A 21,792-nucleotide genomic window follows, 5' to 3' on the forward strand; every position below is an offset into this window, starting at 1 on the left:
GATACGAAGCAACATACACAGGTCTTTGAGAGTTTCCGGCCTCGGAGAGTCCGGGGTAGTGGACCAGTTGGGAGGGGGTTGACCATCGCAACACCGGCAAAAGACCGAGCACACCACTCTGATGACCGACCGACGGAGCAACCGGGGGCGGGGCGCACGTCGTATCTTTGCTCGCTATCACAGCGTATCTCGGAAACTGCGCGGCGGTCATGTCTTCCAGCTCACTCATCGGCTTCGCCAGTGCGCCAGCCGTGCACCTGCATGCGCCGGACACTTGGCCGCGACGTGGAACGGCACGTCGCGGCCATGTGTATGGACGACTTGGAGGTACGGCGATTTGGGCAGCCCCAAGAGCCCGAGACACTAACGTGGCGGAGTTTTCTTGGCACCATCAGCACCACTGCCGGCGGCGAATGGCAAGTGAGCCTGGACCTCCAGGCGACCGTGAGGCATTTGGGGCTGCATCGAGGCATTCACAAGCCCCAATGGCCTGCTCTATATGGATGGTATCGTGACCATGATCACGAGTCGCACTCGCACTCACGGCACGCAACTGTAACTGAAATAGACATAGCTGGTGTTACGCTCAAGAAGAATAAATAGCTTGGGCCGTTACAGGCCGTTGTAACGTGGGCATGCTGACGATGCCATACAAGGTACTGTATTTACAAAACTACATGTTTCTATTGGTACGCCAATTGTGTACAGAGATGTAATGAAGATGGGATGCCGTGCTCAGAGTGCGTAGCGGTACAAGTAGTGGTGGTCGCCCGTGACCCCCTTTGCGTCAATTGCGGCCTTTTCCTCTTCCCCCAAGGCTGCCCGCCGCGCATTACGGCGCCGCCAGATAAAGTATTCCACAGACATGCCGATCATAGCCAGCAGCCACATGCCGAGCGAGACGCCGTGGCCCAGCTGGTAATGGGGAGCGTCGCGTGTGCGGAAGATTTCTATAGCGGGAGAGGGTTAACTCAAGCTCGGGTCTGTTTGGTCCACAATTTCAACTACTTACGGCCTGCAATGACGCCTCCAATGTTGCCGACCGACTGCTGGATGCCGACGCTCGTGGAACGTTTCCGGAAACCGGCAATGTTCAGACCGAGCCAGGTGATGTGGAGCCCGACCGCGATATACAGGCCTGTGCTGACCAAGAAGCAGGCGACGAGGCGACCCGCCACCGACTCGATGTCTGCCAAGAGGACGGCATAGCCGATAGCTGTGGGGACGGCGAGCGTGATCATGAGCTTGTAGCGCATGTTACGATACCGTAATGAGACGACCATGGCACACAAGTAGGTGACGCCACCCCCTATCCGTCAGCAACATGTTGCGGCTTGGGCATACGCACAAAAGTTGACAGGCGCGGTGAGGAGCTGTGAGACGACGACCTTGAATCCAAACTCGTTGACAATGACGACGAGAAACGTCGCAAACCCATAGAGACACGTGTCGATGCCCAGCTGCACAAACGCCGAGAGCCAGATAACGGGGTCGACGAGCGCCTTGCGGATCTCGACCCAGGAGAACCCTTCGTCCTGGGCATACCCGCCCTCCTTGGCTTCACGGACGCGCATGAGAAACTTTTCCCGGTCGGTCAAGTATCGGGCCGTGCGGTGGTCGTCGGCGACGAGCAGATACACGGCCACGGACCAGAGGACGGTAACGGAGCCCTCGATGATGTACAGCCACCGCCAGCCGCGGATGGACATGTGCAGGTGTTCCATCTTGAGCAGGCCGGCGGCCAGCAGACCGCCGACGGTGCCCGACCCGGCGACAGACAGGTACATGTAGCACAGGCGGAGGCCGAGCTCGCTCCGCCGGTAGAACGACGTCATGTACAGCACGGAGCATGGTGAGAGGGCCGCCTCGGTCACGCCCAAGAGCACGCGGCACGCGATGACCGTCTCGTAGTTGCGCGCAAAGCCGTTGCCGATGGTGATGACCCCCCATGTGACGGTCAGAATGGGCATCAGGCGACTGGGGCGGAGCGTGCGGAGCAGGACAGTGGACGGGGTTTCGAACACGACGTAGGTTGCGTAAAACACGCTCGTTGCCACTGATAGCCCGTTGGGAGGAAAGTCTACGCGCAGCAAGGTCAGCAGAGGAATCGACACAGCACACGCCTTCACGTACTGAGGTCGGCGGTCATACCCCCGACAGCGGCGTTGCCTGGACGCGTCAGCTTGTGCGACAGGTCTCGGGTCTTCGGGGGATAAACGGCACACACGTACCAATCTGTGCCCGGTCCAAGAACGCGAACACGTATGCCACCACCACAACGGGAATAATGTGCCAGTCCAGCTTGCGCACCAGTTTTCTCTCTTCCTCGGGGTCGATCACGTAGTCTCGCAAGTCGGAAGGTGTGGTCGGCTCGTCGTCGACGGGGAAGCAATGGACCACACCCTTGGGCCCGGTCGCGGCCGAGCCCAGGTCGTCCAGGTCGTACTCGTCCACCGACTTGGGCGGCGTCACGCTCTCCATCCGTCGCAGACTCGCAGGTCGTTCGTACTGGGGTGATGGCCGGTCATCTATTGTTGGAGACATGGAGGGTAACGACAAAGTCGTCTGTTGCACGGAATACGCGAGTAGCGGGTGGGCGAGATTCCGATGGAAGAGAGAGCAGGGGTGGGGTCTCCACACCAGCGCGGACCCGTGGCTGACGAGAGCAACTCGTTGGGCTCTCTTCTAGGTCGTGATGATGATAGAAGCGAATACGATGCAGCTGCTGCTGCTGATGCGATGCCTGGTGGTTGGTGAGGTGCAAAGGTAAAGTGAAAATGAAATATGGTCGCGTCAAAGCTGCGGGTCTGCGGCCGGGCGGAGGTAGAGGAACAGAGATCCACCGATCCCCCACCGATTGAGCGCTTTTGGGTGGCGCGAGGCACACCTTGGCTGGGCCGGTTCTTTTCCGGATCAGCGGGACCTGGGCCCGTCCTGGCGATTAGGTCCGCACAGTCATTCTCGTTCGTGGCCTGGCTTGACCAGCGACACCAAGAAGCCTTCATTTTTAGATGGCTGTGCTGGTGCACATGCTAATCCAGGTCAGATCCAGTTGGAGCCGGAAAAGTGCTCGGTCGGATGCTGCGGTGGCGAGCGAGCCATTTTCGTTTCAGCTGAGCCCATGCCTCCCATCGCTCTTTCTGGTGTCATTTACGCGCAAACGCATAGGCCGCAGGGCATGTCATGGTCACGCTGCCGCATCAAATGATCTGACACAGAGCTAGTTCGTCAGCCGGTATTGCGCAGTGCATCTGTGCCGTGGAACGTGAGAAGTGCACGTTCACGCGGTCAGTCAAACAATGCCCCTTTCGCTGAGTGTTCCCCCAGGGCCACTTATAATTGGAGCCTCTAATGAAACGCAATGCAGGTCAGCAGGTTCGTTTTCTGGGACCTCTGCCGGCATATCAAGGTATTTTGCTCTGGAAGCTCTGTGGATATAGAGTGGGTGAAGTGGACCTGTTGTTGGCTTGGCCTAGAATTCACGTCGGAGTGTAGATGTCGTCGGCGTCCAGAGTTCTCGGAGCCTAGAGTGGGAGGCAGTGCCTTGAGTGTTCTGGCCGGCGAACAGTGGATTCAGGCGTGCTGCCAAGGTGTTAAGAGCGTCCACCTCTCCCCTGAAATAGTACAGCTCGTCTGCTATTCCGTCAGTATCTGCTAGACGGTATCTCACAGAGGACAAAGGGGGTTGTAAAGTCCTCTCCTCTGAACCCGACACCACACTTGGGGCCGGTAATTCGCCCCGCCATGGTGACACTGCTCTAAACGTGCGCCCTAGAGGAGGTGGAGTTCTGCTCCAGCCGGCCCGCTTCGGCCTCGTCGTCCCGCCACCTCACTGCACGATAAAACTCACACTGGCGTCCAGAGGCTGTACATACGGAACAGGAAGAGCAAGGCGTTCATAACCACAACCCAGCCCGCAGAGCCATGCTTGTCTGGGTAGTGGCTGGGAAACAGGTGGTTGGCGCGGTCATATCGGGACACCTACGCGCAACGCAAAATGTCACTTGCCGCTTGACTGTGAGGATCACCAGGACAATGGTGAGCGGCACTGGGACGAGTTAGGATTCCGCTGTAGGCCTTACCGCTCACAGACGATGACCCGGCCTGCAAACAGGCACTGCTGGCGACTGACCGTTTACATGCCATGCAGAGCAAACGTCAGGGCGGTCTTGGCTGTGGTGTCCGGTGGAGGGAGGAAGGCTGAGGCTTCTCGACAGTGTCGTCGGTGGCGATTGCGGTTCAGACAGATGGTGATCGTGGTCATGTGAAGCATAGAGGATGAAGGAGGGTTGGACAAGGGTAGAAATGGGAGAGGACCTGCCTGGAGGTGGTGTACAGTACTGTGCGTGTTGGGAGTTAGCTGGTGAGGCCGTGCACGATGCCCAGTTGATGGTGGAAGTGGAGAAGGATCGTCCGGAGAGGTGATGCCGGAGAAGTGTAGTCAAAATGGTCCGACAACACTGTACGTTAGATGCAAAACGATGGATGGACAGTGTGAGAGATTATGAGAGACGCATGGGAGGCATGGGAGGCAGGCTGGGTAGTACACAACACAAACACACATGCCACTGGCCACTCGGCCACTCGTCGACTGGCGCGAAATGCCCACCGGAGGGAGGGTCTGTCGTGTCGCCACGCCGACAGATATTCCGCCCTCGACGTTGATCCATCACGGCATGTCTGTATTTCGGCGCACGGGTGGCCGTTGGCAAAGAGGATGAAAAACATGCATGAATTATATATAAAAAAAAGTGCCAAACGACGTCGTCAAACGGCCATCGGGTGAAGCGTGAAAAGGGCAGATTCGTTAAACGTTGAGCAAGGACGGGCATCTATTTGCGCAGCAGGCGTGCAAGCAGGCCCTTCTTCTTGACCTCCTTGTCGGCCTCGCCGTCCTGGTCGGGACCGTCGGCAACGAGGGCCTCAGCAGCCTCGGATGCGTTGCCCGCCCGCTTCTCGGCGCCGAGTCCGTCCGACGCGAGGTCGCCAGTACAGTGCCCGCAGTGCGGGCTGTGGCTAATGCCGTGGTGGTGTTGGCCAGACTCGTGCGTGTCCAGCTGCGTGGTGTGCTGGTCCATCAGCGCCGCCGCGACCGAGACGGCCTCGGGCGCCTCGGGGTCGGGCTCGGCGCCACCCTCCGACTCGGGCTTGAACAGGTCCATGACCTTGCCGGGACCCGTGAGGGCCTTGTAAACGTTGAGGGTGGTGGGGAACTTGGACACGCCGTCCGCCTTGATAGCGTCCAGAAGGAGGAGGGCGTATGTCTGGCAGTTGTTGGTGATAAGGTTGTACGCAGCCTGCTTTTCGCGCACGTGCGAGATGACCATTTCGCCTGGAACGTCAGCGACATGGACACGGCCGTGTGTTGTGGTGAGAGAGAACGACGGGTGGTAGGTGACAATACCACAAAGCGTGCGCAAGTGGTCCGCCGTGTTCTCCCGTGACGACTGCCGATGGATAATAGGACAGATAACTCACCAGTTCGACGGACGGCGTCGTCGTTGAAGCGCGTGTGGCCGACATGGAAGGTCGTCCACTCCTCCCTCACGATTTTTGCGTTGGTGTAGATGACGTCAAAGTTCTCGTCCTAAGAGTCGTCAGCACACATGTCCTCCCCAGGGGGCTTTCCGGGAGGCCCCGTCACTATCGCACCCCGCTCTCGCTTGCTCTAGACATAGTTGCCACTCGCAGCCGTCGCGTCGCCAACCTCATCGCCACTCGCCACTCTCGCTCCCTGCTCCGCTTTCCCTCCGCCAGCGACCCTCAACACTCACCATCCACAGCTGGTGCGCATACTCGCCAACCAGCACAGCCCAGTGCTGCGTCGGGTCGGGGTACTTGTTAATCTTGTTCGTAATGAGCTTGCCGATACGCGTGTCGTCGGCAAACCACTTGCCGACGGCGCCGCCGACGGGGTGCCAGCCGACGTGGATCTCGCGGGGGTTGGCATTGGTGGCAGGAGGAAAGACGGGGACGACGTTGGGAGTCTGGCCGACACCAAGGAGCGAGTGCTTGACAAGGAGCTCGCCCTCCTTGAGCTTGTCGGTTCCCTCGGCGATGCCGGTCTTGCTGTGCAGGTGTGAGCCTCATGTGTGCGAGAACAAGTACAGCGTGGTGACGTACAGTAGACGAGCAGCAATGTCGCGCTTGCGTTCACGCTGGACCTCGGAGTTGGTGTCAGAGTCGGCCATGGTTGTTGCTTGAATGGCGGTGTGCGATGAGAGATGAAGGAAAGGGAAACAGAAAAACAGCCTGTCTGTTTGGTTCGGGCGCCGGGCGGCGTGTCACTCACACACTGCGCTTCTGGCGCGTCACGGTATATCGCTGCGCACATGCTGCGGTGACGCAAAAGGGGTCATTTTTTGGTTCCGCCGATCTCGCTTCATTCTTTGGGTGGGGGCAGTCGTGGCAGTGGGACAAGCGGCCTGGAGAAGGTGGGTGCCACTGACCTCTGCAACGCGTGAAACATTGTGGCCATTGTACCATGATGGTAGTGCAGCCTAGACGCCTACGCAGGGGGGAGTTTGTGGGTTAGGTGGGGGCGGGGCTAGCTGCGGGAGGAAGACACACTGGACTCTTATCGTTTTCGTTCTGGGCCACGGCAGGGACTGTAGGCGCTGCTTTAAGCACTGCAGGAGATCGAATACATCACAGTCGTGCACCGTCCGTCGCACCAACTCTGTTTTGCAACAGCCGCATATAGATCCTGGTCGGTGCCACCTGGGGAATGGCCATAAATTAGGTTCCGCGCGGGGGTAGTCCGGGGCGCCGACCCACCCCTCATACTGTCAAATGTCTCGCCTGGGGTATATCGTCTCCAGTATCTCCTCGTTATCCATCCCAAAACATCCACACAACTACAAACCATCTTCCTGTCTCCCACATCCCCCTCTCTCAGCCGTCTGCTTCCCGCCAGCACACAGTGCACAGTCGACACGCTGCCATCCCCGCCCCACCACCATGGAAATCTCGGTTCCCGAGTCCCCTGAGGACCGCGTGTACGACCAAAAGTTCACCGACACCGTCTTTGCCCCGCTGCGTCAGCATCAACAGCCCACGTCGCGCCCCACCCTGCCCACGTCTGAATCGCGGTCAACACGCACGCGAGCGCGGTCTCCCTCGGATCCCGCATCCACCTCTGGACCCGCATCCGATCGCGCATCGGTGCCGCCGTCAGCGCCATCGCGCGCAGGGAGCAAGCGCACCGAGCCGGCATCCAGCTCAGACGCACCGGGGTCGGGGTCCAAACCGTCGCGCCGCCGTATATCGCACATATCAAAGGCGTGCAATGGATGTCGTCGGAGGTGGGGTGACAGGCAGGGGATGTTGAGCTGACAGGACAGGAAGATGAAGTGTGATGGAGCACAGCCCACCTGTGGTGAGTCGCTTCAATGGAGGAGGGACCATGGACTCGGTCGGGCGCCTTGTGTCTCGCTTCCCTGTCATTGAGCGATGCACCAAGACCCTCATGCTAACGCACCAGCCATCTGCAAGGTATACAAAGAAGACTGTGTCTACAATCCCGAGCAGGACGGACGTCGATCTACTCCCAAGGCCTACGTTGCCAGTCTGGAGGAACGCATCCGCGTCCTGGAGGGTATGCTCCAGACGGCGGGTGTGGACTCGAACGACAAGAACGCACCATTACCTCCTGCAGACTTGTCTGCTGGCGCCACTCCAACTGTGGATTCTGGTCTGGATCGATTGAAGGTGTGTACGGCAGCAACACAGTGATGTCGCGACCCGGTACTGATAACAGATGGACGAGGCTACTGGCGAGCTGCACGAGGTTGGCCCGACGTCGTTGTTCAAGCACCATGCTGCCGATGGTGATGGCCGATCACCAGCCGCGTCCTTATCGCCTGGCTCGCTAGGTATGGGTTCTGCCGGCGACCGACCAGCTGCGCTCCAGCCCCGACCTTCATTCTCCCCGCACCTGGGTTCGCCAGAGCTCGACGACGCGACGCACCAGGAGGTTCTGCGACTGTTCTTTGACTATTTCAACCCGTGAGCTAACCAAACCTCGCCGGCCAGCTGACATTCAGGCAATGCTTTTGGGTCAACGAGAAGGGATTTCGACGAGACCTGTCCACCACACCAACCATGGAGGGCACAATCATCCGCCCACGACGCACAGCATACTACTCGCCCATGCTGCACAACGTGGTGCTCTCTGTCGGCGTGTTCATGCTCCCCATCGACCGGACCGTCCGCGAGCAGCTGGGACAGGCGTTCTCAAAGCGCGCCAAGGACCTGATCGAGGAGGAAGCCGAGTCAGCCATGATGAGCACCGTCTCAGCATTCATGCTGCTGGGTACATACCACGCCAGTGTCGCCCGGCAGAACCTCGGCTTTGTTTACTCAGGTATGGGCCTGCGCCTGGTGCAAGCCCTCGGCCTGGGCACCAACTGTTCGTACTGGGTGAAGAACGGCAGCATCACCGAGGAGCAGCAGCAAGGACGCTACCAGCTCTTCTACGCGGCCTACGTTCTCGACAAGTGCTGGAGCACCTATGTGGGCCGCGGCGCCAGTCTCCTTATCTCCAACCACGACATTCCTCTGCCAGAAGCTGACCCCGAGGAGGACGATATCATGTGGCAGCCCATTGTGGACCTGGGCCAGCACATGAGTTCGTTTGACCCCAGCGTGGGACAAGCGGCACTCGACCTCTCGGCGTCAATCTCCTCGCCAAGTCTCGAGCCCATCAAGGGATGGAGGAGTACGACCTGGGTCTGGACGTGTAAGCTGGCCATCATCGCGGAGCGAGTGCTGGGCACTGTCTACTCGATCGCCTTCAACACCGGCTCTAGCAACGTGAGACACGTCGTGTCTGACCTCGAGTGAGCTTGCCTTCACCGCTTTCGGATTTAACTGACGTTCAGTGTCGCGTTGGAAAAGTGGCTTGACACTCTGCCAGATGCACTGAGGCTACCCAACACGGCGCGTGGCGAGACGCGTATAGTGCCGTCGCACATTCTCAACCTCCACGCCCTCCACTGCTTTATCCTCATTCTCCTCCACCGCCCTTGGTTTGCGCGCTTGAAACCTGACTCACCTACCGAGGTGTCAGTGGCCAAATGCGAGCGAGCTGCGCACAAGATGGTCCAGATCCTGCAACTGTACCGCAAATGCCCGGGCCTGAGGTACTGCCCCATCACGCTCAACCAGTATGCGTTTACCGCTGGCACCGTGCACCTGCTGTCGGCCACGCACAACGTGGACAAGTCGTCGCGCAAAGCCAAGGCGTCCATCGAGGCCGTGCACACCTGCATCACGGCACTGGAGGAGATGGGCGACACGCTCGAGTGTGCTGTCGTGAGCGCCAGCACGCTGTGCAAGCTGCTCAATGAGTCGAACCACGCGCGTCTGCCCAAACCGCCTGTCCCAATCACGGCTCCAGTATCCAACACTAGCATCGAGCAGTTGCTCAAGGACCCGTCGGTCGCTGAACAGCTCCGCAAGCTCGGCTGGGCGCCACCCAGTGCGCCAAGCCCTGCTCCGCAGCCACACGCGCCCCTCTCGCCCGTGGCAGGCCGTACGCCAGGCCCGCGGGGCCAAGGTATCGACTTTGACTGGTTCACCACCCCCATCTCGTACCAGTCGATGGGCATCTCGTCATCCGGGACGGCGGCGGGTCCGGCGCATCCGGCATCGTTCGTTCCCGTCCCCACAGTTCCGCCAGCTTCCGTTCCAGGACATGGCACCATGCCTGTGCCCCAAGGACAATCGGCTCTGGGGCTCGAGGGCACGCTGCCACTCAGTGAGGTGCTGTATGCCGGCGCGCCCAACTCGCCGTTCCCGGCTGGTAACGTCTGGACATGGCCGTTCAGCTTTGACTCCATGTAGACGCAGGATCTCTGGCCGGTTGTTATTTAGGATTTTTGCACACCACACGTAACGGATCTAATTGTTGTGATGCAAGCATGCCAAGTTCACTGCCGAGGTATCGAGATGTGGGTAAACGCCTTGAGACACGCTGGCGTCAGTCTCTTTGGCGTCAGTCAAAGAGACTAGAGCCCTTGATCACAGAAGTCATTCTTTCTCAGCGCTCCTTGCGGCAGAGGCAAAATGCATCCACCACAAGCAAAAAAGCAAAACCAAAAACGATGTGCCCCCTTGGGCCGCCATCGTTTTATATGTTTTATATTTTATTTGTGTCTCACTTTCAAATCCCTCACGGGTGGTCTTTTGTTTAATGACCGCGTCCTGGCAAGTGGCGCTACAGGACCTGCCCTCTGTTGGAATCGAACCCCCTCCCAGGTGAGGGGGGGAGATTTTTTACTTTTTTGTGCAACCCTACAGCGTTTTAACGACAAACGCAGCGTCTCTTGGAAAACATGGGGGTTCAATGCCATCAAATTGGGAAAGGCATTTTGAAGTTCTGTTGGGATTTGATGCCGTTTAGCGCCCGAGACCGATGGTCTTAAGCTGGCAGTTTGTCTTTCAGAAGAGGATGGGGATGCATAGGCGTCTACAGAGCTGCTTATATGCACACAGAAGGGAGGCCCGAGCACTACAGAGAAGCACGAGGACAATGAAGAAGCAGAAAGAGCAGCATTGGTGCAGTACCCTCGTTCTCCGGTCAGCTCGGTGCCACACTGCAGTGGCGCAAGTGGTTACGTAATCTCAACAAAGTTCGCCAAGCTCGGGAAACGTGCGCACACTGATGTCGGCGCCGGCCGATTATGACACGATGCGACCACACCCGCCCGCACAATGTGGCTGCGCCCATTCTTCCTGTGCTGGACAAGTACTCACCCATTGTTTGACATCTTGGCATCTGCTTTTGCATCTCCTCTTACTCACCTGTTGACACTTGACTCGTTTGCATCCACCTTTTTCTGACCATGCTCCGCATAGCCATCATAGACGACTACCACGGCCTGGCGCTCGAGCACCTGCCCGAGTCGCTCCTGTCGCCGTCCAATGACCTCTCCGTGACCATCTTCGAGGACCCCATGCCGCCCGAGTCCAACACGCTCGACCACCTCGTGCACCGCCTGAGCGACTTTGATGTCATCTCGACGATGCGCGAGCGCACACACTTTTTCGCGCCGCTGCTGTACCGCCTGCCGCGGCTCAAGGTCCTGCTCACGACGGGCAACTACAACCGCGCCATCGACACGGTCGTGTGTCGTGCGCGCGGCATCGTCGTGGCCGGCACGCCGCCCCCGCCCATCCGTAATGGCGGGACGGTGCAGCATACATGGGCGCTGATCCTCGCGCTGGCGGACAACATTCCGCGCGACCACGACCTCATCACGCGCGACGCTGTGGGGTGGAGCACGGCGTCCCCGCTCAACACGTACCTCACAGGCAAGACGCTGGCGGTGCTCGGGCTCGGCAAGCTGGGGCGCGTGGTGGCGCGCATCGGGCTGCTCGCGTTTGGCATGGACGTCATTGCCTGGTCGGCAAACCTCACGCAGGAGGTTGCCGACGCAGCGGCCACCGACATGGGCCTCGGGCCGGGCGCGTTCCGCTACGTGTCCAAGGACGAGCTGTTCAGGCGCGCCGACGTGCTCAGCATCCACCTCGTGCTCTCGGCGCGGTCGGCGGGCATCGTGTCCGCGGCTGACCTGGCCAAGATGAAGCCCTCGGCGCTGCTGTGCAACACGTCCCGCGGACCGCTCGTCGACGAGGCGGCGCTCCTGCAAGTCTTGGAGCGCGGGGACATCCGCGGCGCCGCGCTGGACGTGTTCAACGTCGAACCCCTGCCGGCCTCGAGCCCGTGGCGCACGACGCGGTGGGGCCAGGACGGCCGCGCACAGGTCATCCTCACCCCGCACACGGGGTACGCGTTCGAGGAGATGATGGGCTGGATGTGGGAGCACACGGCCGAAAACCTCCAGCGCGTGGTGGACGGCCTCGAGCCCAAGTGGCGGATCGACGAGGACGGCGCGACCGCAGCGGCCGTCGCGCAGGACGAGGACGTGCCCCCCGCCGATCCTGGTGTCAGCAGTGGCCAAGGGGACGGGGTGTGTGACGTCTGCGATGTCACCCACCCTGCTCGGTCAACTAGCCGACTGGAGTTGCGATAAATCCCCCTCCCCTCTTCCGCAGTCCCCCACTCACCTCGGTGCCCTCGGGCCGTCATTTCGGTTCTTGATTGTCCGATGCTGTCGGACAAGGCGAGCGAGATCGATGGGGTACATATCTCGTCTCGGCGAGTAGATGAGCGACTGCGGAGCGACACCTGTCTGGACGTTGCTCGCCGATACCAAGGGCCATCCATGATATTACCACCTTGGCTCGCCCCTTTCCTCAATTCTTGCCAAGATGTACGCCAAGTCAATCCCAAGTGTCCAACCTGTGGTGCGGCCCAAGAGTCGTCCAAACACCATCCATCTCATACTACTCGTATGCATGCAAGTACTACTGGTACATATTTCCCAAACCCCTGCATATTTCTTACACATAAAAACAAAGGAGACAGCGTTGAAGCGCGCGTTGTAGCGGTCGGTATCCGCGGTGGGTCGTGGCAGATTGGACTGGTTGGTAGCCAAAAGAGCCCGTGTTTGAGTCGGTGTGCGCCCAGGCGCCAGCGGGTGTGGGGTGGGTCTTGGCAAAATGGGTACACTTTGTTGAAAGTGGTGAGTTCGAGGCGGCCGTCTAGGGGGAGGGGTGACGCGCAATTGTCCATTGGAGAGAGGTGGGTGGCAAGGCCGGGGGTGGTGGTTACAGAGGTGATCGACAAACGACTGGGGTGGACGATGCAGGAAGCGAGCGTCATCCATCGTCAACCGGGGCCATTTCAGCGCCCAGCACGAGTTCATGCTGAGCCAGATTATCCGGACACGGTGCGGATACGGCGCAGAGTCCTCGAGTAGCTGTCGGGAGACTCGCCCACGATCCTCTTGAATGTGCGCTGGCTGATGGACGTCAGAATGTGTTGATAAGGGTTCACTATGGACCTGGCGCGGAACACGGGGAAGACTTACAAGTGGAACTTGGACATGGACACGGCCTCGGACAGCTTGGACAGGCTGGGGACCGGGATACGGCCGTCCGAGTTGACGGCCTCGGCGATGATGGCCTTTGCCTGCTCCACTGCGATTATCTGTCGAGTTTCGCTGGCGCTTGCGAGGCAGTCGGGAAGGCAGCGGCGGCATGCACGGTAGCCGAGCTCCTCGGCCTCGCCAGGAGTGCGGGTGAACACGACGTTGTGCCGCAATGCGCGGCGCGAGGGGCAGGTTGGACGACAGTAGATGCGGGTGCTGGTGACACAGTAGACAAAGGCAGCGTCGGCCGCCGGGTCGCGCGCGAGCACCGCCGCCCACTTGTCGTCTTCGCTTGCGAACGCTTCCTGCGCCAGGATGAAGGGCGTCACGTCGAATGGAAGCGAATAGTCGGCGGGAGGGGCGGTGGAACGGCTTCCACTCGAGCTCATGGTTGGTGCGGGCTGGGGTACTGGCAGTGGGAGCTGCTGCATGGGCGCCGGGGGTTGGTGGGAGACGGGCTTGGCAGGAACTGCGCTCGGTGTCATGGGTGGTGTCCACGCCATCATCCACCCGGGTGGCGTACTGGACGACGACGGCTCGCCGTAGATGTGGTGGTGGGGGGCGAAGGGGTATGAGGGCGAGACGCCGCCGCCCACTGCGAAGGGGTACATTCCATGCAGCTGCAGCCCGGGATCCATGAAGAGAAGCGCGGGGTCGATGCCAGTACCGGCTGCCGCGTCGCCGTCGTACAGGTCAGCGTTGTTGGTGAGGAGGGGGTCCATGTCGAGCGGCGAGAGGGCGACGGCTGAGAGCTGAGTCAGTTTCCTGTCAAGTTCCGCCCAAGGGCCGGACGCGGGCTGTCGCGGCTCTTGGCTGACTCCACACTCACAGCTTGCCGACACGGATGAGGCCGAACGGCCAGGTGTATCGAGGGGAGGTGGGAACGAGTGCATGTGGTGGTGGTGGTCCATGGCGAGCATAATCCGCAGTCCAGACAGAAGGTTGGAACACTCAAAAAAGGTGGGGTTGGTGGAGACAAGATGAGATTGTTGGTGTGTGCGCGCGCGGAATATAGGTGGCGGCTGAGTGGATGATTAAACGAAAAAGAGTTGGCTCTTTCTGTGTGGTGCTGTTTCTTTTGATGATAAACCGCAGACGGGCAGCGTGCGGTGCGGGTCTTGGCGTGCGGCACGGGCTTCCATAAACAGGGGAGAAGAGCACGGAACAGCTAGGTCGCGATCAAAGGCCGCCGCTGGCCGCTGACACGAGTCGAGTAGACGCAGGTACACACAGAGTACACACGATGCCCCCCCCCCCGCCGGCAACCTCGGCAAGGGACCTCTCATGGGCCCTCTTGGGGTGCGAAGGCGAGAGACCCACTCTCACACCTACGACAGGTGTGAGTGTGGAGGGCCCAGTTGGGGGGGACGACGACGAGGGCACTGTACCTGCAGGCGGGCGAGCCCACCAGCGCGCGCGCAGTGGCTTGGCTGATGGAACCATTCCGGACATGGGTGAGGGAGGGAGTGGGGGGGGGCACGGCCAAGCACGGTTTTGACGTCACGGTGGGTCGTTGCTATCAAATTCGCTGCCGACGGCACCCGTGTTGCCCGCAGCCTGCCGCGAGCCTGTCGCCTGTGCGTGGTTGGCATTTTTCATGTGGGTGGCCTTGGGTGCCCTGTGTGTGGCCGTGTCCTGTCGACTGTCCTGTCCTGTCCTGTCTCGCCGTCGAGACGTGCCTTTCTCTCTGCCTGAACACTCCTGTCCTTCTGCCTTTGCCCGCCACTCCGCCGTCCGTCCGTCCGGAGCCGGACTCCTGAGAATCCTACTGGCCGTACTGGAATGTCGGACCGGTGTGGCGCATGGTGATTCCCAGCTCCAGGCAACGGGTGTGGACAATTGCACAGCTGCAGCACGCGCCAGGCATCGGACGCACAGGGGCGAGAGTGGACGGACCCGTCCGAGAAGGGGGGCGGCGGCCGTCCCTTCCAACCCCAACCGGTCGTTCCCAGATCCCACATCCTCTCAGGTCAGGTCCGAGGTTTTAGTGAGCGGTCCAGAAAGAAAATGCAGCGTGCCCAGAAATGCTCCGCGTCCGCATTGGCAGACACGTTGCTCGCCATGGAAAGGACTGCGGATATCACAGTACCATAGCAATGGATGTCACTGCTGGCTGCGCACCAGTTGCTTTTTTATCTTATCACGGGCGACGATCACCACAAGTACACACAGATCCACGCGCCATGGTGATTTTTTTTCTCGTCAGCCACATTACCTGCTTCACCTGCCCGTGCAGGACCGCACATTTACGTTCGGCAATCCGTTGATCCGCAGCAGGTGGGAGAGGTGCATGCGCCGCGAGGCCAACGGACAAAGAACACCCACAGGAAGAGCTCTGGACATCAGGCAGATCTCGCAGAAGTGCCGGCCGACGTGGAGGGCCAACGCACTTTTGCTCCCGCTGTTAATTGAATCTATAGAATCAATTACGATCGGACATGACTGGTTGGTAATTAATTCAGCGCGTGCGGTCAAGCGCGCTAATAAAAGCTCCCCCCCACGTGACCAGGGTGAGCGCCGGATCCGGACGGAAATACCCGCGCTTCCCTGGGGGAAATGGAAAAACATCAACCTGTGAAAGCCAGGTCGCAAGAAAAAAAAAAAGGGGCAAAAACATGACTGCTCGCCACTCAGCGACCGCAGTGACCGCAGCGACAGAGCGACAGAGCGACAAGTACACAGAAGTCGGGAATGCGCACGTAACGACAAGAGTGGGGGAGAGGGCGAGATCTTCCTTGTTGTTCACCGACCAATGTCCGATCTGCTCAAGGAAACACTTGGCTCCGCACCTCTTGGCATTGTCCGCTTAATGGTGGCGCACCCCCAATCCGCCGCCTCGAAACGCGTCGTTCGTGCAGGTCGTCCGCCAAAAAAAGGACGACGAGGACCCCCAAGATCCCAAGCATCGGACATCGGCCACGGCCATTTACAATTACCGTCACGCTCTTTCCTGAAGTGAGTCTGGGGAAAGGGCGACATCGAGCTCGAGACGAGGCGATGCAGAGGGAGGGCCCATTACGAGACGCAGGGGTCCGATGCCTTGCAACTGCATTGTGCAGAAAAAAGCATGCCAAGAGATCGTCGTGTACGTCTGCAAACCAAATGTCGACTCCGACCAGCTCGAGTTCCCCCGATGAAAACACATGCTTTGGTGACACCTGGATTGGCTCGCCCGGACCATGCGAAGTTTACGAGTGTGCTGACGGTATTCACGTGCCGCATCGGTCATCTCCACCGCACCGCTCCCCCGCAAATCAGAATAGGAGATTAGAAGAAAAAAAAAACAGAGGCCAGCGGACATAGGCAAAGTTGGTAGAAACCGGTCTTCTTGGCGCTGGCGGCGGCCCGTCTCAATATTTGGCCATGTGAACGCACGCAGAGGGCTGCCACCCACGGCCACTCTGCGACAGTCCCCTAGCTTGGCCGTCTCTAGGGGTCGCTTGGACGCCTCAAGTCACAGCAGCGAGCACATGTCGTTCTGGCTGTCGGTGGAGTTTCGGTGTCTTCCTTCCGTCCACGGAGATCCCAGCAGAGATTCAGTGACATGTGGAGACTACTCATTCACATGTGGAAACCTTTTAAAATAGCTCCCAGTGCGCGAGAGTGCACATCAGACGCGTTTAGATGCGTGTCCACGTCCACTTGACCCGCTACTCGGTTGTGTGAAGCTGTGCTGACACAGTTGCGTCTCCCGCGTGCAATGCTGCTGAATGTGGCGGCGCCAGGTGGTTAGAATAGGAACAGAACGCCTCTCGCAGACCTCCAGGGTGCACGGAACCTCCCTCGAGCTCGCAAGAGGATCGTGATCCAGGGTTTGTTCGGTCCAGCAGCTCAAACACCATTTCATGGGAACCGACGTCCGAGAGCTGGGGGCCTGGATGTCAGCTGTTATTCCACCTGGGCTGGCAAGATGTTCCAGAATCTTTTCCTTTTGTCTAGCACATGTTCTCCACCATGGGCCCATGGGCTCATCGACATGGATAAACGATACATGGGTGATGTCAAACCCACCGGGCTCACCGCAGAGGAAGATGCCGTGGCGTCCCGTTGGCGTGTGAGAAACGCCGAGACTGACAGGGATCGGCCCCCGGGACACCTCGAACAGCACGCTCGCACTCGTTCTTGTTGTAGCCCGATGCAGGGTTAAAAAAGAACCTGTCCCTCAGCAGGGTGCGCATCGGAACTTGGACTTGATATGGGGCTCCGAAGGTCGCTGTTGTCGGAGTTGGTCCGCACACGCCGTGTCCCGTTCAAGCCAAATGGTGGATGACGAGTGCTTTTGGTTCGCGAGGTGCAGGTCCGTCGGGCGGACGGATTGACGCCGTGGCGAGTGTCGGACAACGGTGCGAGCGGCGGGCCTCTCCGCTGGTGGGCGGTCCGACAGGGTCGTCTGAACACCATCTGTATTTTCAGCCCAACTGTTCCCCGAAGTGACGGTCTACGACGCTGTAAGAGTACCAAATTTCATGGGCCATTACTGGAGTGCCACACACCTGGACATGGAATCTTGTATCCGGATCGTCGAGGACAGACTGAGAATACACGTCCATTTACTTTACGCTTATTTAATGAGCTGGGACGTAAGTACTCGCTCCTCTCCTAGTCGAAACTCACTAAACAACTGGTCCCACACGGGAACCGCCACACACGGTACGTGCCCAAGGCACTGTTTCCATCCTCCTCCAGCTCTGCCGCACATGCTCTCCTGTCCTCGCACGTACAGGTACCTGTCATTGCACATGGGCTGCGACCTGATAACACCGTCCTCGGGCAAGACAGCACATGCCTCACTCAGGTGGACGATCTCGTGGTCTTGTTCCTGCACCACGCGTGTCAATGAGCTGGCCAGGGCTGTCATTGTGTGATTGCGGAATGGGCATAGCAGCGACGGATGTGCCGAGGGTGAGGGGACACACTGTCAGACAGGGAACCAAAATATGTCTACTGGTGGTCCACGGTTTGACTGAAGCTCGTTACGACAACTAACAGAGCTGAATCCGGTTTGAGCTGCGCCTGATGTGGGATCTGATGGGGGGAAAAAGGTGAGATTCACGCACTTGAGGGGACTCTTGGCGCATCGTTCGTTAGCTGCGGGTTGTACTTGGGGGTCTCTGGCTGCTCGTCGTGCTTGTGCTCGTCGTGCTCTTGGTTAGTTGCCGCTGACGGCGGCTGTGGCGTCATTCCACAGGGTTTGTCTCACCGCAGCCGAGCTTCTAAGTATGTAACGGAGTAGAAGCTAGCTGCGCACTTGCCCTTCCTGCCTCCCGTCCACGATCCACGATATCCTCGACCAAATTAGGCTGGGGACGCTAGAGGCCCTACCGACCTTGCCGACCATAGGCAGCAAACTTTCTCGGAGCCGGGGAGTCACCTTGGATTCGGGTTTGTGCTCCTGGCCCTTGGTTCTTGGCAGACTCGCTGGCTGACGCGATGGCTGTGGATTTGGCTGGAGGGCCTCCAATGGTCCGGATGTCACTGAAGAGGACGAGGATGTAGTTGTTTGCTTGCCACCGGGATCGGCAAGGCCGCCATCGTCGCCGGTGCCTCGGTGGGATCGGTGGCTGTCGGCTCGCGAAATGGGGATGAGTCGACGGTTTGGGAGCGAACAGTCGAGGACTGGCCAGTTCAACTGAAGCTCTGGTGTCTCGATTCGGCTAGTCGATCTTCGACTCAAGATCTGGTCTCACCGACGTTCCAGAATAGCCATCACCGAGATGTGCGTCGCGTGTGTGGTGTGCAAGCTCGCCCACACCGTGGTCGCCGTTTTTCCCCCGTCCCCGAGGGCTGCACGCTCGGGTACGTCCACTCTACATCTTGCCACGACCGACCTCGCTTCCGACGTCGCTTTATAAGCAGCTTCGCGTCGGCAGGGCTGTTGAAGCTGTTGTGTGACTGAGGATCGGTGTCCAAGAGAGGGCTGATTTCAGGCGGTCAAACATCGCACATGAAAACGTCCTTCAATCTTCAAGTCTGGTGACTGTCAGCGGCGACTCTCGGACAAGGACCTGGCCGCTTCAGCCTGTCATCCATATCCTCACACGACATGCATGCCACGCCTTCCATTAAGGAAGCCCGGATGGTGGCATGATATCAGCCTTGCAATATCTACATGTCGCCACGTGCACAGCACATGGCGATGCAGAATTTGGTTCCGCTTTGCCCCACATCCCTGAGCATCTCATGACGTCGGTAACTGACCACCTTCTTGCTCACTCTTTCAACAACAACAACCATGCTCCCAACGCCGACCCCCTCAGAGGAGAGACACTCAACACCCTCAGACGAGGGAAACTCGTCTCCGTCTGACACGGAGCCCACGCTCCTTCACCCACAATTTCTCGCGCCCGTTCCCGCCAATGTCTCGAACCACTGGGTGTACCTCTTCTTCCGGTTCTGCGCCGAAAGGCATGCCATGTACGACCGTCGCGTGGCCGGTGTCGAGCGCGACAAGCTCACCGCGGATGAAACCATGCAGAGTTTGCATATTGGCAACGTCTACCGCGAGCTGGACCCCGGCGGAGCCAACATTCTCAAGAACGCGCTGAACGTTGGCGACCAGTCGCGCGAAGAGGTGGTCTGTGAGTAGGCTGAAATGAAAGAGGTACCTTTTGCAAGGCGTCCCCCTGCTCGAGAACCGGGGTAACATGGATGGGGCAGGTGGTGATCCTGTGCGCACATTCGTGTTCCCGGCCTGCTGTGCTACGCATCGCGTGGATCACTGTACTAATATGTTCAGTCCGCATGCTGCTGTATGCCCAGTTCTACAACCCGGACACGTGGGCGGCCCTCAGCAGCGTTGCGGAGGGTGGCCTGCCTTCATTGGCTCATTACGAGGCCGACCTTCCAAAGTTCGAGGCAGTGCTGTATCGTATAAGCATGGTTGAAGGTGTCAAGATCTACTACGGCGGCTTCCAACTCGTTCCGCCAACGATCTACTTTACCGACGACCGCAACCGCGACAAGGCGATGCACCACTATGCAGCGTCCCTCCGCCTCGTTCTTGCCATGATGAAGGCCGGCCTCCCTGCCATGCTCGAGCAATGCGTTGTGAGTTGAATTGCCTCTGGCGTGTCCACGACTTACCCCAACAGTTCGCTGTCGACGCCAGCAACGTCTTGCAGACTCTCCCCACCCTCGGCGGCTTCCTCTCGCTCAACATCCTGTGCATGCTGAACCAAACGCCGCACTTTGACTGGCCGTACAGGAGGTTTGCGTCGTGCGGCCCTGGTTCGCGCAAGTGCCTGCAGAGGATGTTCGGCAAGGAGGTCATCAACTCTGTCGCCATGGAAGAGGCAGGCCTGCAGTGGCTGAGCGACAACCAGTGGAGATATTGGGCGCGGCTCGGTATTGACCCGACGTATGCCAATGACGTTCCTGGCATCAGGCCTGGTGAGTGGAGGCAGGCCGTTCGATGGAGGTCGCCATAATCTAACATTCCAGGTATGCGCGTCCTCGACTTTGAAAACGCACTCTGTTGGGCGCACAGATACATCGCCGCATACGAAAAGAAGAGCAGCATGCGCTCTTTGGCGATGTTCCTGCGCCCGTCTACGATGCCGAGGTCACTGAGACCGCACACGAGCCGGCATGGTGCGTCCCGGAGCAACACATTGGTGACTGGCGCCTGTTTGACGAGGCTGCCGCGAGGCTCGACCATCTCGACGACGGCGAGGACGTGTACGAGGTCGAGAAGGTTGTCGGCCGCAGGGGCGGTAACGGACGCGGCGACACGACGGGTCTGTTCCGCGTACGCTGGCGTGGCTGGGCGCCAGAGGAGGACACTTGGGAGACCGCCGCCGTCCTCAAGGATGGTTCGGAAGAGGTCCTCGACGAGTGGCTCGACTGGGAGAAGCGCGTGTGGGCGGCTATCGAGGACGTCAAACAGAACAAGCCGTTCAATAACCCCACGGACCCCAAGGCGGAGGACGGCGAGGGCATTGGCGAGCCATCCTCGAAGCGCCGCAGGAGTGGGCGCATCAGCCTCCCCAAGGCCGAGGATGCCGAGGCTACTGGTGAGCCATCCTCCAAGCACCGCAGGACTAGGGGTACCGCTCGCACCAGCTTGCCCAATGTCCACGCCGAGGATGCCGAGGTCAAAGGCGAGTCATCGTCCAAGCTCCGCAGGACAAGGGCACCTGCACGCTCGAGCTTGGGCAAGCTTAAGGTTGAGGTTGTGATCCCGACTCGTCGCCCGGTCCCTATCACCGTCGACACCAGTGACTCTGAGGTTGAGGTTTTCATGCCCTCCAACCGTCGCAAGACCCGCGCCAGCACCGTCACCAGTGTGGTCGACAGCGACGACGGCGACTGGTCCCCAACCGATCACAGAGCCCGTACTAACACGGGCGCAAGTGAGGTTGGCAACAGCGACGGCGACTGGTCTCCCACCCGTCGTAGGCCTCGCACCAGCTCGGGCGCCAAGGTGGAAAGGACCCCAACTCGCCGCAGCGCACGCACCAGCCTGCGTGCCACGGAGCCCGAGACAGACGAGGAGTGGTCTCCCACCCGCCGCAGGCCTCGCACCAGCACGAGCGCCAAGAAGGTGGAAAGGACCCCCACACGCCGCAGCGCACGTGCCAGCCTGCGTTACAATGAGCCCGAGACGGACTCGGAGTAAACGGACAGCCAAGGAGCGGAACGCAGGACTTGTATCATGACTCGTATACTGTATACAACAACATGTTATCGGAGAAGGGCTAATTCGGGTGTCTCGCAATTGACTACACGTATCGTCACTCGGATACTCTCAACGGAACATACTTTCAGAGTTGCTACACTCATAGCTCAAACCACC

General features: G+C 59.5%; 6 protein-coding genes across 6 annotated transcripts; 3 read left to right on the forward strand and 3 right to left on the reverse strand.

Annotated features, from left to right (window-relative positions):
• Positions 1 to 735: 735 nt before the first annotated feature.
• On the reverse strand, positions 736 to 2,544 carry EHS24_004536 (uncharacterized protein; the record flags this gene model as incomplete). Its single annotated transcript, XM_028620108.1, has 5 exons — positions 736 to 950; positions 1,013 to 1,309; positions 1,349 to 2,080; positions 2,134 to 2,169; positions 2,232 to 2,544. The coding sequence occupies 5 exons, from the start codon at positions 2,542 to 2,544 to the stop codon at positions 736 to 738; spliced, it is 1,593 nt and encodes a 530-aa protein (XP_028479080.1).
• Positions 2,545 to 4,832: 2,288 nt separating this feature from the next.
• EHS24_004537 (uncharacterized protein) lies at positions 4,833 to 6,191 on the reverse strand (the record flags this gene model as incomplete). The annotated part of the gene is made up of 4 exons (XM_028620109.1): positions 4,833 to 5,332; positions 5,479 to 5,587; positions 5,775 to 6,069; positions 6,124 to 6,191. The coding sequence occupies 4 exons, from the start codon at positions 6,189 to 6,191 to the stop codon at positions 4,833 to 4,835; spliced, it is 972 nt and encodes a 323-aa protein (XP_028479081.1).
• A 769-nt stretch (positions 6,192 to 6,960) lies between these two features.
• On the forward strand, positions 6,961 to 9,846 carry EHS24_004538 (uncharacterized protein; the record flags this gene model as incomplete). The annotated part of the gene is made up of 6 exons (XM_028620110.1): positions 6,961 to 7,304; positions 7,344 to 7,378; positions 7,484 to 7,710; positions 7,760 to 8,007; positions 8,046 to 8,840; positions 8,883 to 9,846. The coding sequence occupies 6 exons, from the start codon at positions 6,961 to 6,963 to the stop codon at positions 9,844 to 9,846; spliced, it is 2,613 nt and encodes an 870-aa protein (XP_028479082.1).
• A 1,001-nt stretch (positions 9,847 to 10,847) lies between these two features.
• Positions 10,848 to 12,038, forward strand: EHS24_004539 (uncharacterized protein; the record flags this gene model as incomplete). Its single annotated transcript, XM_028620111.1, has 1 exon — positions 10,848 to 12,038. One exon carries the CDS (start codon positions 10,848 to 10,850, stop codon positions 12,036 to 12,038), a length of 1,191 nt encoding a protein of 396 aa, XP_028479083.1.
• Positions 12,039 to 12,784: 746 nt separating this feature from the next.
• Positions 12,785 to 13,909, reverse strand: EHS24_004540 (uncharacterized protein; the record flags this gene model as incomplete). Its single annotated transcript, XM_028620112.1, has 3 exons — positions 12,785 to 12,869; positions 12,939 to 13,743; positions 13,828 to 13,909. 3 exons carry the CDS (start codon positions 13,907 to 13,909, stop codon positions 12,785 to 12,787), a joined length of 972 nt encoding a protein of 323 aa, XP_028479084.1.
• A 5,321-nt stretch (positions 13,910 to 19,230) lies between these two features.
• Positions 19,231 to 21,615, forward strand: EHS24_004541 (uncharacterized protein; the record flags this gene model as incomplete). The annotated part of the gene is made up of 4 exons (XM_028620113.1): positions 19,231 to 19,576; positions 19,735 to 20,045; positions 20,090 to 20,387; positions 20,507 to 21,615. 4 exons carry the CDS (start codon positions 19,231 to 19,233, stop codon positions 21,613 to 21,615), a joined length of 2,064 nt encoding a protein of 687 aa, XP_028479085.1.
• Positions 21,616 to 21,792: the final 177 nt, after the last annotated feature.

This window comes from Apiotrichum porosum, assembly GCF_003942205.1.
Source record: "Apiotrichum porosum strain DSM 27194 chromosome Unknown scaffold_2, whole genome shotgun sequence".
Lineage (NCBI taxonomy): Eukaryota > Fungi > Basidiomycota > Tremellomycetes > Trichosporonales > Trichosporonaceae > Apiotrichum > Apiotrichum porosum.